Here is an 18,093-nt window from a genome sequence, read left to right on the forward strand (position 1 = left end):
TTAATTTTTAATAAAAATTTAACTGTCATAATATTATGCGTCTATGTTCTGAAGTGAAACTTTTTTAGGCGCGTTGAGAGTAAAATTTCAAGGTCGCGTCATAGCAATACCGTCACGTCATGGAGTAAAGCGGAGATTTTGGTATCTTTGAATCTAGCCAAAGAAGTTTCACTTCTGACACGTGTGCTCGGCACACACGCTCTAATTGGGTACTCCAATTGTTAATTTACCTCATACCTGAACTTATAGATATATTTGTAAGAAATATTCAGGTATAGGTACACAATATACACAATTCAATTATCAAGGAATTGTTTCATAAGTGAGATAAGCCCAAATCGAATTATCTTCGCGAACACCGAATTCTTTTATAATATTGATAAAGTTTGTATTACGTGTATCATAGAGATTGGTTAACTTGCTATTAACTTCTCAATATATGTTTCAGTATTGATGTTCTTCATAATTTTTCCATGTCTTCGTTTTGTACTCTTATTAATGTATAAATTAGTGAGGTTTATATCTTTTGTTGGCAGCACAAGTTTCTTAACCGCTGACGAGTTTTGATCAAACGCTCTGTTAAAATATTGCTTGCTCCATATTATGTCATATTATAGTCAGAACAATTAAAATGTTTTTGGTTCTATTTAATTAACTACAAAAGAAACCCTAGGTCCTAGGATCCCAATCGACTTTATAATGAAGATGCGTGGAATACTCAGTAAAAGTTCGTATTCACTCCATACTAGCTCCTATTGACTAGGATTAAAGTATAATTTGTTGATCATAAGACTTGTACCACATAATATTATACACATTTATTGGATTTGGCTTGATTTTCAACTGCTACTTTAATTACTACATCGACATTGTCAGGGGCCGTATGACCTCTTATTTCCAGACAGTTTACGCCGTGAATTGAACTGACTGGCAAATTCAAATTATGATCGCAATAGCCATGGCTGGTTATATGCTGATTGCTGGCAGATATCCGTGTTCTTAAATATATTTTTTGTGTCTACAAAATCAATATTATCACAAACTATCAATGTTATCTTCAAGCAACAATTAAACGATTAATTTAATCATTGATTAGGTTTTGATTGTAACGAGTGGGTTTGAATATTGTGAATATGTAAGTATTTATAAATTTGTAATCAATATTATTTTTCCTCGTCTATAGTCAACTTTTTATTGCCTTTAAGAGCTATGTTTCCGTAAAATACTTAAATAATGTTTAACTTATACTTAAACTGTCCAAGATATTTTTATCCTACTCTATAAGCCAATCTCTCACAAATTTATCTTGCCTACTATTGAGCAAGCATAGACAATTCAATATATTGTGGAGATCTGTGAAGTAAACCAAGATAAAAAAAAAACACTAGGAGATAATACTGACTTATTCGCTTCTTCAGTAGATTCAAAACATGGCGGACGATCCCCTGAACATCAAGAACTTCGTAACAGAGAAGCTATCCGAATCCATGCAGAATGTGGACGTAATGTCATTACTACAGAACCTAGCGGCATCAGACAATGCCAAGGGAGAAATTAAAGATAGATTGACCAGTGTCATGACACAATTAAGCTCTATGTCCGCTGAAGAGAAGGAAGTCTTCATGGCATATGTGAAGAAATTGCTGACGAAGAAACTGGAGACCCATTTCAGGAATAATCCACCAGATTTGAGCAACTTGGAGGAGGCTTTGACGGGGGCTGTGAAGGAACAGCTGATATATGCAGCAGTGATTATATTTGTGGTCGTTGTTTTAGTTGGTATGGATTTGTTGTACGTTTTGTGGTGTCTTTTCTTGGTTTAGGTTACGTAGTAACGTAGGTACTAGGTATATCATGCTTCACGTTAGGCTGTCTGTCCCCTGCCTTATCTCTCACCGGTCGTGTGTGTCTTCTGCCCCATCTGACTTATGAGAGTTAGTCGTGAGTTTACTGCCTTTTTTAATAGAGAGTGCATTTGAATTTTGCACCCATGCTTGAGCAGTAAAATTATTTCCTTCGCTCATGATATATGGCTCAATGTACTCGAAGATTAGCCGGCATAACAGAAAGTTAGCATATAATTTAGATTTATTAGTTTTAATAAGTTATAAGCTATTTGAATAGGAGCAATATGTGTGTATAGCCATAAAAACCTGTGTAAATAAAAATTGTGACATCAATCTGCAGAACGGTAAAACATAAGTTACATTAGTTTTTGTTCGGATCCATCGCAAAACCAAAGGCGAGAGACTAGTCGAAAATATTGAAACTTTTAAATAATCTTTACTAAAACTCGATGGCTTCTTATGGTATTTCAGTAAATTTCTCCAAAATTAGGTAATCTAATACCTCACGTATCAACTATCAATATTATCAATGTTTAGAATTTCGATATCAACAAGGATAACCGCGATGTTCCCATTTAGCTATCTGCTTACTTATCTATTATTTAATTTCGCAACCTATAAAAATTGGAAAGCCGTCAAGTTTTCTATATTTTTGCGCAACTTTCCTCCAACACAATGTGACATACCTTCTCCCAACAAAAACGAACAAACGAAAAATTAAGCATGCTACCATGACCAAGGGAAATTGGGATAAATAAGCAGGTAGATTTTTTTGCGGGTATCCTGTTAAATATATCCTACAAGATCATATCACACATTACACAATTAAGTATTTTTTTATAGTAACTGATATACAAAAAAAACGTCACTAGCACGATGCAGGATTTCTTATATTCTATTTACAGAAAGATTTTTCAGGAAATTATTTCTGTAAATAGAACACTTGGCGCCATAGATTCTATATTCGGTTTCGTTATATCAAAAGGGCACAGCTAGTAGATGTTTAGTGAATAAGTGTTATTAGTTTGTCATAGTTTATTGATCCAACTTAAAATATTTAGCATAAGATTTCTTTCTGTAAATATCAACGCTATATTTCTATTTGGCTCAATTTTTTCTAAATATTGTTGGTTTAAATGAAATGTAGGTAACCGTGATATCAAAATAATTAAAGTTGCTTTATGACGTACTAGATTTCCGCCCGCGGCTTCGCCCGCGTTTTCAAAGGAAAACCCGCATAGTTCCCGTTCCCGCGGGATTTCCGGGATAAAACCTATCCTATGTGTTAATCCAAGTTACCCTCTATATGTGTGCTAAATTTCAGTGTAATCGGTTCAGTAGTTTTTACGTGAAAGAGTAACAAACATCCATACATCCATACATCCATACATCCTTACAAACTTTCACCTTTATAATAGTATTAAGATTAAGATATTAAGATTAAGATATAAAATTAGGTAGTCCAATCCCATGAAATGATTTATATCTGCTATATATCTCTTATATATGTAATATGTATTATATACCTTCTTCCCTCGAATTTTCATGTTCTTAATTTTGGTTAATAGGTACTAAATACCACTATAATTGACCTTCGCAGTAGAACACAATAAATTAACTCGCTTAATTGAATATTAATATCATTTGATAAATAAACAATTATGTGATTATGTACTCTTGACAAAAATTTTGTTATTTATAGTATTTATTCGACTAGACGGATTTCCTCTACATTATCAGTTCATTTTGCTAGCACAAACTATTTAGAATGTAATATCAGTTGCCTATTTTCAATAGTTCCTAACTTTACCCAGTTTAACACTAGATGGCGCTGATTTAAAATCCTACAATTAAAAAAAACAACGATAAACGAAACAGCATTTAATAACATACAAACATTGTAACTATTGATTTGTTAATACATACATAATTATTAATAACAAATGAAGCTTAATAATAATCTTCTTATATATAAAAATGAATCACAAAATGTGTTGGTAAGCGCATAACTCGAGAACGGCTGAACCGATTTCGATAATTCTTTTTTTATTATATTCCTTGAAGTACGAGGATGGTTCTTATGTAGAGAAAACGTAATTATGTACCACGGGCGAAGCCGGGGCGGACCGCTAGTTTTTAATAAATTTCTCATTTGACATTGTCCATTATCAATATTCGTAATCGAGTCTATATTATAGTTGCAATACATATCTTAGTTTATTATTATTGAGTTATCTAAAGGTGTAGGTGTCGTGGAGTGATAAAATTATTAAATACGTCGATAATATTTTGTTTTGATATACTTTTTTTTATAAGATAAAGCCCAATTTACATTGGAACAGTTTTGTGCGATAATCCATGTTGATAGTGTAAAATTGTAATTATCCTTTAAAGTGTTAAAAGTGTTGCCAGTTAATGAAATAAAAAAAAAAAATAAATTTGCCGGTTTTATACATAAATATCAGGTAAAATTATATTATATTTAATTTGGGAATATCTTGATAATTTTAACTCGATGTAAATTAGACTTTTCTTTTAAAAAGTCCTTAAATGTATAAACTTGTTTAATAAAATGACGGTAGTTACATACGTAGTATTCTAAAATAGCGCCATCTAACTTTTTTTTTGTGATTTTAAAATGTTTTTCTTACTTCAATTATGATTCAATCATCAATAAATGCAATTCATATGTTTTAAATTTGTTTTAAGTAGTAGATATTTTTAACAAAAAATACATATATAAGAAAATATATAAATAACCCGGTGTATTTCCCAAATCCGAATTTCTAGTATTTAATATCCAAACTAATATTTTCGTATTGTTTCCTTGTTTTGGTGCAAATAAAGTATTTTCATTCATTCATTCGTTCATATTTTTAAGAGATAATAAAAGTCACAAATGCAGAATTTGCAATTCAAAATGTTAGAGATCACAGATTCCCAATCACCTCGCTTCACAAAGGTTAAAAACTTGCTAACTTCTTATAATAAGGGTTAAAAATAAACAATCCTCAGAGATATACAATGTTGCAGGTTGCAACGTTATTGAAGTTAAGCCAAATGCAATATAAACACCTATTATTTCATGAAATCATAATCAAAGACACAGCAGTTTTGAGACAGGTTTCGTACAATAAAGTGTGAATTTAAATGATAAATAATTGTAGATTGTTGTTGTAAAACGAAAGAAAATATTAAAATAGTTTTTAATCTAAATTGTTATAGGTAACGATGCATTAACATCAAACGAACATAGAGCTAGAGCAAGAACATTCTATCGTGGTCTTTTAGTGTAAACGAAAACTCGTATTCAGTGTTGTTCTGTATTAGAACATTGCATAGAATCTTTTCGAACGCTCTAATGAACAAAAGAACAACAACGAAAGAATGCTCTACGCCTTTATACACTAAAATAATTTGACATAGTGTTGTTAGAATGAATATTCGCTCATATTATCGAGTCAATATAACAATATTCATAGTAACTCAAGATTATTTTTTTTATATTTATATTGTTTATTAAAAATCTAGCTAGTTACTTCCATATTTAAAAACTTTCAAACATTATTTCTTAAATATTATTACTTTATGATACGCATGCAATTACCGTTAAATAATTTATTAACTTTTTATAAAAAATACAAAAAACCATAAAAAAGTATATTTTTCCAAGACAATGGACACAGAGCAGAAAATAGGCGAGGTAGTGACAGAGGCTGTGAAAAATTCCGACGTAGTGTCTATGCTACAGAAAATAGTAGCCACGTCCCCTAGCGATGAAGAATCAGAGGAGATTAGAGAGAAAATCCAGAATGTTCTAGAACGATATAATCATATGGACGAATCAGATAAGGAGGTATTCGTCAATCAGCTTAAAGAAGCCCTGGCTATGAAATTATCTATGAAATTGAGGGACAATGTATATGATGAAGACGGACCGTCCTATGTCCCCGTTTTGATCGCTGCCCTGTTGATATTTTTGGTTGTTGGTATGGTTGTTTTAATGTTGGTTTATGACTTATGTACCTACATCGTTCAAACTCAAACATTTATTTATTCAATTTAGACTTCTCAAGAAGCACTTTTGAATCGTCATTACAGTTTTAACATTTCCCATCGATTCGGAATAATTCGTTGCGTTAAATGCCATGATGTCGTATAGCAGTATTATATCCAGTGTGGGAAAGTAATGGAGCTAGACGACCTATATAGCGCTGTCTTTTTTACACACTGGACATATTACTGCTCTAAGACATCATGGTAAATCACCAGTAGTAGTAGTATTTGAAAACTAGTAAAATGACGTTTATCTCAATTTATTCACAATCTAAATAAATAAATAAATCATTTATTTTCCACCATAATTTGATATATATACATTTAATGACCCAGACTCCTTATATAGGTAGTTATAAACTGTTTTTCAGGAGCCTGTGTTCACACTAAGTTATATTACACTATTACAATGGCGTATACACGTCAGCTTACATAATTATTTATTATTATATTATTTATAACATTAGTATTAACTATGTATATGCTCTAATACATTATGCGTTTAACGATTATTAAATATTATATATCTTATAATATAAGATATATAAAAATGAATCGCAAAATGTGTTGGTAAGCGCATAACTCGAGAACGGCTGAACCGATTTCGATAATTCTTTTTTTATTATATTCCTTGAAGTACGAGGATGGTTCTTACGTAGAGAAAACGTAAACATGTACCACGGGCGAAGCCGGGGCGGACCGCTAGTATTTAATAAATATGCATGCAATTTAAAAAGGCATATATTACCTATCTCCTACTTTATATATTTTAATAATTGAATTAGCTTTAGCTTAGTACTTCTCAACAACTATATCGCTATTTTATCATCTACTATAAATAAACACTATTTTTAAATATAAAAACGTACTAGGCTATAATAAATATGGAAGGTTTTTACAAAGAATCAAGTTTCATGAATTTGACTGAACAAAAAATATCCCAATTAGCTGTTAAAAGTGAGTACGCGGCCTAAAGTACTTAAAAAATCGAAGTTTATTATTATTATCTCTATACAATGATATTGGGATAAAGTACATAATCGGTTACTCTGTATATTTTTGAACAAAAAATGCAATTGCCTAGTTTCCCAAGTATCTGTGATCCCCAAGATTGCTAAAAACGAGGCAGCCATTACAAAAATCAATGAAAACGTTTTTGTTATTTTTATTAATCAAAAATTGTATTATTTTCAGTATTCTTCGGCTACAAACTATACAAATCGATAAAAGAAAAGGAGAAGAAGCGGGAAGAAAAGAAAAAGCAGAAACAAATGAAAAAGAAAAAGTAAATTATTTATTTTTGAACGTTAGTTCAATGGAAATTGTAATGTCTGAGGTATTGTTATGTTTAGAAATATAAAAATATTATTATTGTATGTAAAATCAAGGTATTTATTGTATGTGAAACTATTTGTATAGAATAATCTGTAAACTGTCTTCAATGTATTTAAAATTACAAATGTGTGTAGTAGAAATTCACAATTATTTTTTTTTGTGAATTAAAAAAAGTTGTCTATTGCTCCTTCATTGTAATAAAACTGTGTATAATTTCGTATACGTAATAAATATAACTGCAATAGTACATTGTATAAAAATATAGCTACAACATGAGCATTTATTTTAATTTATAAATTTTAATATAGTTTTGGGTACTTTTACAAAATCCTAAGCAACATACTCATCCCCGTTTCATGTAATTTTGACAATAAATAAAAAAATATTGCCAACTTTTTTTGACTGATATTCCACTATCCTTTTATTATCTATTTTTTAAAACTTCCTATCTATCCAGTAACTATTTTAGAGGAAAATAATATATTTTTATGTGTTTTACAAATCTTGTAATGTATAATATCTCAAACATTATAATAAAACGACTGATGTAATTGTTATTTATAAGTTAAATATATTTTTATTTATGATTTTTGTTTTATTTTTATTTTATTAATTTATGGTGACTCTCAGCAATTTTCCCAAGTTAAGTATGTAATATGGCATTAAAATGCTTGAAATACCATTTTTTGTTAAATTTTCTATTTGAAATCAGATTTAGCATTTAATTTTATTAGAAGTACTACAAAATATACTTAAATATACAAGTTTATAGTTACATTAGCATAATATGACCACTGCATTCACTTTATTATTTTAAATACATTATAATCTGGATGTATTTAAAAAAATTTTATGTCTGAATGTCTGAATTGATAACATATGAAAAATAGTAACTTCAAAAGTACCTACAGTAGATAAATATTTTATTTAAGGCTAATGTCACAGTATAATTCTACTCCAATTATCCAAAATAGAATTATTATTTTTACGTAAATGTCTAAAATATTCGCTCAATGCATTAAAATTCAATAAAAAAATAGTAATGTAAATACTTAGCTAGTAATGATTTGAAAATGTTAGATCAATTACTATTTATTTACTGGCAATTTTATAGATACATTGATAATATTTTCTAAATGTCCGCATTTTATTATAAACATTGATCATTCCAATAGAATTTTGATGTAATTTTTAAACTAAAACAATTGTTCAATGAAACTTAGTTTCTTATTTTTTATCCATGTATTAAAGTAATTAGATTTAAGTTTGTCGAATTATTTTTGTAAACATTAAAAACTAGTAGTTATTAGAGTAAATTATGGATTAAATAAATGTGGTTATTTTAATGTGTTTTAATTATTTATTTACTCGTAATATTAATATGTTACCTCGGAGACTGATCGACTCATTGAGCGAAAAATTACAAGGAAATTTAGGGTTTCTAAATAGCTTAAGAATGGCTGAATTGATATTAATAATTTATGTCTTGTTGGATTTGTATAAGTTTGGTTTGGGATAACTTTTTAAATTTTGCAAAAACTTCCTTTGAAAAATCCAGGTAGAGCCGGGGCGATCTAGTAAACCTGTTGTCTATTTTTGTGTGTTTTGTATGCATGCATAGGTATATCGTCTCTATTATAAAACACAGAATTAAAAATAATAGTAGCTAACGCTACCTTAAAGCAATTGAGCAATTTCTAGAGCGTTTGTTACATACGTATCATTCCTATTCATTATTATCAACTACAATACATAACCTCTATCGACAATATCGAAAATTTGAAAAAGGGATAATTTGCGCCTGTAATCACTACATAATATATTAGCAACATAATAAATTATCTAGTATATCTATTTTTTTATACGTATTTATTTAGCTCATTCGGCCGCGAAAATTCCAATATTTTAAATATTCTGGGTGCATCTACCATCTACTCTACTCGTGCATTTAAAAAGAGAAGCTCCTTAGATATTTCTAATAAAACAAGAATGTGACTTTTTCGGGACTAAAACATATAAGAATGCAACGTAATATTCCCTTCCTTACGAATTCGAATGGTACAACAATGTAACGTTCCTGCGAATGCTCCATGCTCATCAGCACAATGCGTACAGGCATAATTATTACTTAGGACTTAGGTAATAAGTAAGTAGTCACTAGTCAGTAGCACAGACTAATAATAATATACTACGTATACAAGTCAGTAGTCACCACAGTCACCTAAGTACTACCTACATAATTAAAGTAGGTAGTGTGCATTTTCATTTTTACGTGTTTTGCTAAAAATTATGGTCCCCGAACCAGGTAACATCTGGTTCACGGATAACGAAATCGAAGCTGGTTGGAACATCAATCGCTCGTTAGTTTGAAATTAGGTTAGGAACATTATTTTCGCAGCCCCTCTGGGATAAATAGAAAGCGAAATTTTTATTTGAAATAGACGACAGTGTTGTATGATATATCGCCTGTTGTCGCGTTTTGAAAAATAATGGTCCCCGAAGGTTATACTATGATCACGAAATCTGAAGCTGGTTGGGAGACAATTATATCAATTGCTCGTTAGTTTGAAACACGTTTGAAATTAGGTTAGAAAGCATCATTTTCACAGAGGAGTTTGATAAAATTGAAAGCGAATAGCCGCGTCCAGACCGGCTGAGCGCGGCTCGCGAGCCGCGCTCAGACTTCCTGCTCGCGAGCCGTGGCACCAGAGCTATTTGTGAAAAGTTCCGAGCCGCGCTCGCGAGCCAAGGTGAGCCGGTTTGAGCATTCAGTTTATCTCCGTATAACGATGGAAAACTACGTTTTATTAGCTGCTGCGGCGCTTGTGTTGTCTGGATATATCATAAAAAAAAGAAAAAAGAAACAAAAAAATCTGGATTAAAAAATTGTACCAAAACCGAAACCAATACGGTAACAGTTTGTTAAAGGAACAGGAACTCGCTTGTTTTTATTTAAATGATCTGGATCTTTCGAATCCCATAACATTTTGAAGCTTCCGTAAAGTTTTATTAAGCGAATACTGTCTTCTTTATCCATTTTTGATTCTGGCTCGCGAGCGTCGTTATGTCCGTCCACACCGGGCGAGCAGCTCAGACTGAGCCGCCTTTGAGCATCGCCAAAAACCGACAACGCATGGCTCGGGGCTGAGCGGCGCTCGGCCGAGCCAACGTGCGCCCGAGGAAGCCCGAGCGCCGTCCACACCGGCCGAACTATTGGCTCGCGAGCGGGACTCGCGAGCCGCGCTCGGTCGGTCTGGACGCGGCTAATGATAGATGTTTTTTACAAGTTAATATTTGAGCCAGTAAAAGTGTCTATATCTCATACTTACTATTATTATATATGTGTAGTCCTTCATTCACGCCGCAACGCAGCGGCTGAAGTGATTTTTATATCTGAAATTTATGATTTCGCATAGATGGCGCTGTATTAAAAATGTGACTTACGCATCTCAAATTCTTCTACTTTTTTAAATACAAGATCTCAATGGCCGAGTTTATATCTGTTTTCATGATAAAATTAAATTTAAAATGTATGTTATGGAAGTAACTATGCATTTGATTTCCTGTAGGTTGTCTTTAAAATTGCCGAAAGTGACAAAATCGACTATCTAGTAAGACTATTTTGGGATATGTATTTAATAAAAAGAAAAGTTTTATTTCAGATCTTTTAATTAACACAATACGACAATACTTTGGTAAGTGAATGGCAAATAATTACAGTCAAAACCTTTTATGCAACATTGTTTTTAGAACCAGCCGGGTATATGTATTACCAATAGGGCCTAGGGCCAATTGATTTGTTTGTACATGCACACTACATATTAAACCTTGTAATATGCCAACTTTACCAACTTTTTGAAGTGAAACTTCTTTATAGGATTTGGAAAAAATTTAGTGTAACATTTTTTCGTTACGCGTGACATTTTTCCGTTACGCTTTCCGTTATCTTTGATTCGACGTATTTCTTTAAAGTTGCATATAGTAAATTATTTTTTTTAAATAAGGTCATAAAGAAGTTTCACTTCTTACGTGTGTACACTAGTACACGCACACATTTTTTTTTGATAATTACAATTTTCGTAAAAACTTTCTATGGAAATGTTACCAGATAAGAAAGAAAATGAGCAGTTATTATAAAAGATTTTGACTCTACATAGGTTGATTTGTGCAAAAGCCATTCAAAATATACAATAATATGTTGATTAAAACTATTTAGTATTCTTTATATGTACTTAATTTATTTACACATGACAATATTTGGTTTGTCTCGTGTGAAACTAATATGTTTGTTATGTTCTTATATTTCATTTAGTTTTTTTTTCATTGTACACATTATATTTTGTTATAAAATAATCTCTATTTTGAATACCAGTTAATTATAATTACAAATAAGAAAAATGCTTCCTTTGACAATAATTGTGTTACAAAAATATTTTTTTTTTAATCCAAGAGCATTTTCCACAACTTTTACTTATTCAAAAAATCTACTGACAATAATATACATTATGGTATTTTATACAATTATAGATCTTATAAGAGAATTAACACCAGTACATTTTAATAAGCTTTTTGATAATTAAAAAACATACTTCACTACAAAGTATAAAACAAAGTCGCTTTCTCTGTCCGTACATACAGTCCAGTACATACAGTACTATGTATGTTTAAATCTTTAAAACTACGGAACGGATTTTGATGCGGTTTTTTTTAATAGATAGAGTGATTCAAGAGGTAGGTTTTTGTATATAATTTATTAGGTTTTAGTCAAAGCGGGCGAAGCCGCGGGCGTTTATAAGATACATATTAAAATTAAAAGGAGAAGAAGCGGGAAGAAAAGAAAAAGCAAAAACAAATGAAAAAGAAGAAGTAAATTATTTATTTTTGAACGTTAGTTCAATGGAAATTGTAATGTCTGAGGTATTGTTATGTTTAGAAATATTAAAATATTATTATTGTATGTAAAATCAAGGTATTTATTGTATGTGAAACTATTTGTATAGAATAATCTGTAAACTGTCTTCAATGTATTTAAAATTACAAATGTGTGTAGTAGAAATTCACAATTTTTTTTGTGAATTAAAAAAAGTTGTCTATTGCTCCTTCATTGTAATAAAACTGTGTATAATTTCGTATACGTAATAAATATAACTACAATAGCACATTGTATAAAAATATAGCTACAACATGAGCATTTATTTTAATTTTTAAATTTTAATATAGTTTTGGGTACTTTTACAAAATCTTAAGCAACATACTCATCCCCGTTTCATGTAATTTTGACAATAAATAAAAAATATTGCCAACTTTTTGCAACTGTTATGCCACTATCCTTTTATTATCTATTTTTTATAACTTCCTATCTATCCAGTAACTATTTTAGATGAAAATAATATATTTTATGCGTTTTACAAATTTTGTAATGTATAATATCTCAAACATTATAATAAAACGACTGATGTAATTGTTATTTATAAGTTAAATATATTTTTATTTATGATTTTTGTTTATTTTTATTTTTATTTTAGTAATTTATGGAGACTCTCAGCAATTTTCCCAAGTTAAGTATGTAATATGGCATTAAAAATGCTTGAAATACCATTTTTTGTTCAATTTTCTATTTGAAATCAGATTTAGCATTTAATTTTATTAGAAGTACTACAAAATATACTTAAATATACAAGTTTATAGTTACATTAGCATAATATGGCCACTGCATTCACTTTATTATTTTAAATACATTATAATCTGGATGTATTTAAAAAATTTTTATGTCTGAATGTCTGAATTGATAACATATAAAAAATAGTAACTTCAAAAGTACAGTAGATAAATATTTTATTTAAGGCTAATGTCACAGTATAATTCTACTCCAATTATCCAAAATAGAATTATTATTTTTACGTAAATGTCTAAAATATTCACTCAATGCATTAAAATTCAATAAAAAAATATTAATGTAAATACTTAGCTAGTAATGATTTGAAAATGTTAGATTAATTACTATTTATTTACTGGCAATTTTATACCTTGATAATTTTTTCTAAATGTCCGCATTTTAAACATTGATCATTCCAATAGAATTTTGAAGTAAAACAAAATTGCCACCCTTCGAAAAAATTGAATTGAATTGAACTTTAAAACTAAAATAATTGTTCAATGAAACTTAGTTTCTTAATTTTTTATCAATGTATTAAAGTAATTAGATTTAAGTTTGTCGAATTATTTTTGTAAACATTAAAACTAGTATACTAGTATTAGAGTAAATTATGGATTAAATAAATGTGGTTATTTTAATGTGTTTTAATTATTTATTTACTTATAATTAATATGTTACCTCGAAGACTGATCGAACTTCGAAGACTCATTGAGCGAAAAATTACAAGGAAATTTAGGGTTTCAAAATAGCTTAAGAATGGCTGAATTGATATTAATAATTTTGATCTGTTTGGTTTGGGATAACTTTTTAAATTTTGCAAAAACTTCCTTTGAAAAATCCAAGCAAAGCCGGGGCAAGCTAGTTAAACCTGTTTTCGATACTAATTGGGGTACATACCTATTCGCTCGTGTTTTTTGTGTTTACACGCGTATATCGTTTCCAACTAAAGCACAGAATACTTAATTAGTAAGGAACTAACGCTAACTAAAAGCTATACACTTGAGCAATTTCTAGAACGTAACGTATTACCTATTCCTATTCATTTTTATCAACTACAATAAATAACAACATCATAGGAATTCCCTTTCTTACGAACGGTACAAGTGGTACAACACCCAAAAGTTAATGTCATTTAAAACGTTCGACTGCGAATGCTCCAGGCTCATCAGCACCATGCGTATAGATACAATTATTACTTATGGCACAGACTAATAATAATATACTACGTATACAACTTATGGACTTAGGTAATAATTAAGTAGTCGCCTAAGTACCTACTACCTACATAATTAAAGTAGTGTGCATTTTCTTGTATGTATGCGTTGTTCTTGTATCGCCTATGTACGTATTTTGCTAAAAAATAAAAATTATGGTCCCCGAACGTCACGGATGACGAAATCGAAGGTTGGAACATCAATCGCTCGTTAGTTTGAAATTGTTAGGAATATTATTTTCGCCGCCCCTCTGCGATAAATTGAAAGCGAAATTTTTATTTGAAATTGAAACTAGCGGTCCGCCCCGGCTTCGCCCGTGGTACATGTTTACGTTTTCTCTACATAAGAACCATCCTCGTACTTCAAGGAATATAATAAAAAAAGAATTATCGAAATCGGTTCAGCCGTTCTCGAGTTATGCGCTTACCAACACATTTTGCGATTCATTTTTATATTATAGATAGATAGATAGACGACAGTGTTAGGTTATGATATATCGCCTGTTGTCGAGTTTTGAAGGTCCCCGAAGTTTATTACTATAATCACGAAATCTGAAGCTGGTTGGGAGACAATTATATCAATCGCTCGTTAGTTTGAAATTAGGTTAGGAAGCATCATTTTCACAGAGGAGTTCGATAAAATTGAAAGCGAATGATAGATGTTTTTTACAAGTTAATATTTGAGCCAATAAAATCTCATACTTACTAATATTATAAATGTGTAGTCCTTCATTCACGTCGCAACGGAGCGGCTGAAGTGATTTTTATATCTGAAATTTATGATTTCGCATAGATGGCGCTGTATTAAAAATGTGACTTATTCGACAACTGCTAGTTTTTTGGGCGCAGATCGCAATTTCCTGATGTTTATGAATGATGAATCTCAAATTCTTCTACTTTTTTAAATACAAGATCCCAATGGCCGAGTTTATATCTGTTTTTATGATAAAATTAATTTTAAAATGTATGTTGAGAAACTATGCATTTGATTTGCTGTAGAATGTCTTTAAAAAAATTGCCGAAAGTGGCAAAATCTATTACCTAGTGGGATCTTAGACTATTTTGGGATATTTAATAAAAAGATAAGTTTTATTCCAGATCTTTTATTTAACACAATATAACAATAGGTACTTTGGTATGTGAATGACAAATAATTACAGTCATAACCTTTTATGCAACATTGTTTTTTAGAACAAGCCGGGTATATTACCAATAGGGCCTAGGGCCAATTGATTTGTTTGTAAATGCACAATACATATTAAACAACTTTTTGAAGTGAAACTTCTTTATCGAGGTTGGAAAAAATTTAGTGTAACATTTTTTCGTTACGCGAGACATTTTTCCGTTTCGCACCATCTTTGATTCGACGTATTTCTTATTCTTTAAAGTTGCATATAGTAAATTATTTTTTGAAAAATAAGGTCATAAAGAAGTGTTCACTTCTTACGTGTGTACACTATACCCGGCGCGGCCTAAGATGATCCCTATGACAGTTCGTCTTAGTGATTGCTCGTATGATGGATCGTGTCGATACTTTACTATTTTATAGGCTAAGGCGTGGTTTGCATTCAGCCACGTCGGTAAACATGTTTTTACAAATATTATAAAATGAATTTTTAACGTCTATTATGTAAACGAAACGGTAAGTAAAACGAAAGTTTTCCAAAACATAAAAATGTACCTTATCATTTTCTCGTAATCTTTAACCCGTTTAACACAGTGTATATTATTTTATCATGAAAATGGAATCCCCCATTTAATTTTTCTAAAAAACTTATATTATCATAGGTAAGTAAATTAACGCGAACGGTAATTAATTAATTAATTATGCTGCGATCTTCTGTTCCATTCAATAGAGAATGAACTATAGCTTAAGCATGGAAAAAATGTGAACTCGTTTCCATTATCGAAATTTGTTTATCGATACTTTCCGCACTAGTCGATAAATGCCAACGATGTAAGTTTTGAAGGACGTAAACGTAAAGTCAGATTGATATAATTTCTCGTAAATGTTAAGAATTGTTATAATTCCAACGGAATATCATTGTAATGGCATAAAGCTACGTAAAAATTAATAAATGCCATTTTTAGACGCCTCCAATACGTTTCTAATTTAATGGTGACGCCATTACAAGTTTGTCTCTTGAGAATAACTGTCAGTGTCATAGGGATCATCTTAGGCCGCGCCGGGTATAGTACACGCACACATTTTTTTTTAATAATTACAATTTTCGTAAAAATTTTCTATGGAAACATTACCGGTTGTTATGAATGATTATGAGCAGTTATTATAAAAGATTTTGACTCTACATAGGTTGATTTGTGCAAAAGCCATTCAAAATATACAATAATATGTTTATTAAAACTATTTATTATTCTTTATACTTAATTTATTTACACATGACAATATTTGGTTTTTCTTGTGTGAAACTAATATGTTTGTTATGTTCTTATATTTCATTTAGTTTTTTTTTCATTGTTCACACTATATTGTTAAATTATTCTCTATTTTGAATACCAGTTAATTATAATTACAAATAAAAAAAATGCATCCTTTGACAATAATTGTGTTACAAAAATATATTTTTTTTTAATCCAAGATAATTTTAAACAATTTTTACTTATTCGAAACATCTACTGACAATATATACATTATGGTAATTTGTATTTAATTTATTTTTTATACAATTATTGATCTTATAAGAGAATTAACACCAGTACATTTTAATAAGCTTTTTGATAATTAAAAAACATACTTCACTACAAAGTATAAAACAACGTCGCTTTCTCTGTCCGTACATACAGTCCAGTACATACAGTACTATGTATGTTTAAATCTTTGAAACTACGGAACGGATTTTGATGCGGTTTTTTAATAGATAGAGTGATTCAAGAGGAAGGTTTTTGTATATAATTTATTAGGTTTTAGACAAAGCGGGCGAAGCCGCGGGCGGTTATAAGATACATATTAAAATTGTGGTTCATACTATTAATGCTATTATCTACATATTTCAACTGTTTTTTATATAGATTACTAGCTTTCCGCCCGCGACTTCGCCCGCGTTTTCAAAGAAAAACCCGTTCCAGTAGGATTTCCGGGATAAAACCTATCCTATGTCCTTTCTCGGGTATCAAAATATCTCTATACCAAATTTCATGTAAATTGGTTCAGAAGTTAAGGCGTGATTGAGTAACAGACAGACAGACAGAGTTACTTTCGCATTTATAATATTAGTATGGATTTATTATAATTTTATTTATAACTAGCTTACTGCTCGTGGTTTCTCCTGCTTTGTCTAAAACGTAATAAATTTTATACTAAAACCTTCTTGAATCACTCTATCTATTAAAATAGACCACATCAAATTCCGTTTTAAAGATTTAAGCATACAAAGGGACATAGGGACAGAGAAAGCGACTTTGTTTTATACTATGTAGTGATCAAACAATTCTTTAAAGTTGGTTTTTTTTTAGATTCGAAAAAAATTTTGAATTCTCACTTATTAAGGTATACTTAAGTCAAATAGTGTTAACATCTATATAATGGAATGACATTTAAGTTATGTTCAAAACTTAACTTAAATTTACAATACAACAAGAATATTTTAAATTCGTACAAAGCAAAATATTGTAATTAAATAATAATTGAATTGAACATTTTTATATGATTACACTATATATCATACAATAACCTAAGCTTACCCGCCATTTTAAATGCAAAAATACTGCTTATAACACATTGACATTATATCTATATTCATTCTGTTCACTATTATACACTAGTTTTTAGCGCTTTTCACAAAGTTTAACCGTTATTCCCTATCATCAATTATTTTCACTGTTTTTTTACAATTTGATACTGTTTTTTACATCTATTCACTTATTTAAATTTTTTTTCACTATTATACACTGTTTTTTCCTATGATTCACTCATTTACACTATTATTAACTAGTGTTCACAATTATTCACTGTTGAAGTGAAACTT

At 30.1% G+C, this 18,093-nt stretch overlaps 1 protein-coding gene across 1 annotated transcript; it reads left to right on the plus strand.

Moving 5' to 3' along the window:
• Window positions 1-1,096: 1,096 nt before the first annotated feature.
• On the plus strand, window positions 1,097-7,825 carry LOC149896504 (uncharacterized). The gene is made up of 3 exons (XM_090117530.1): window positions 1,097-1,135; window positions 1,419-1,779; window positions 7,098-7,825. The coding sequence occupies exons 2-3, from the start codon at window positions 1,431-1,433 to the stop codon at window positions 7,190-7,192; spliced, it is 444 nt and encodes a 147-aa protein (XP_089973656.1). The 5' UTR covers window positions 1,097-1,135; window positions 1,419-1,430; the 3' UTR covers window positions 7,193-7,825.
• Window positions 7,826-18,093: the final 10,268 nt, after the last annotated feature.

This window comes from Colias eurytheme, chromosome 28 (genome assembly GCF_061535395.1).
Source record: "Colias eurytheme isolate Ceu_HAF_F1 chromosome 28, ilColEury1 Martin Lab GWU primary, whole genome shotgun sequence".
In the NCBI taxonomy this organism is placed as follows: Eukaryota; Metazoa; Arthropoda; class Insecta; order Lepidoptera; family Pieridae; genus Colias; species Colias eurytheme.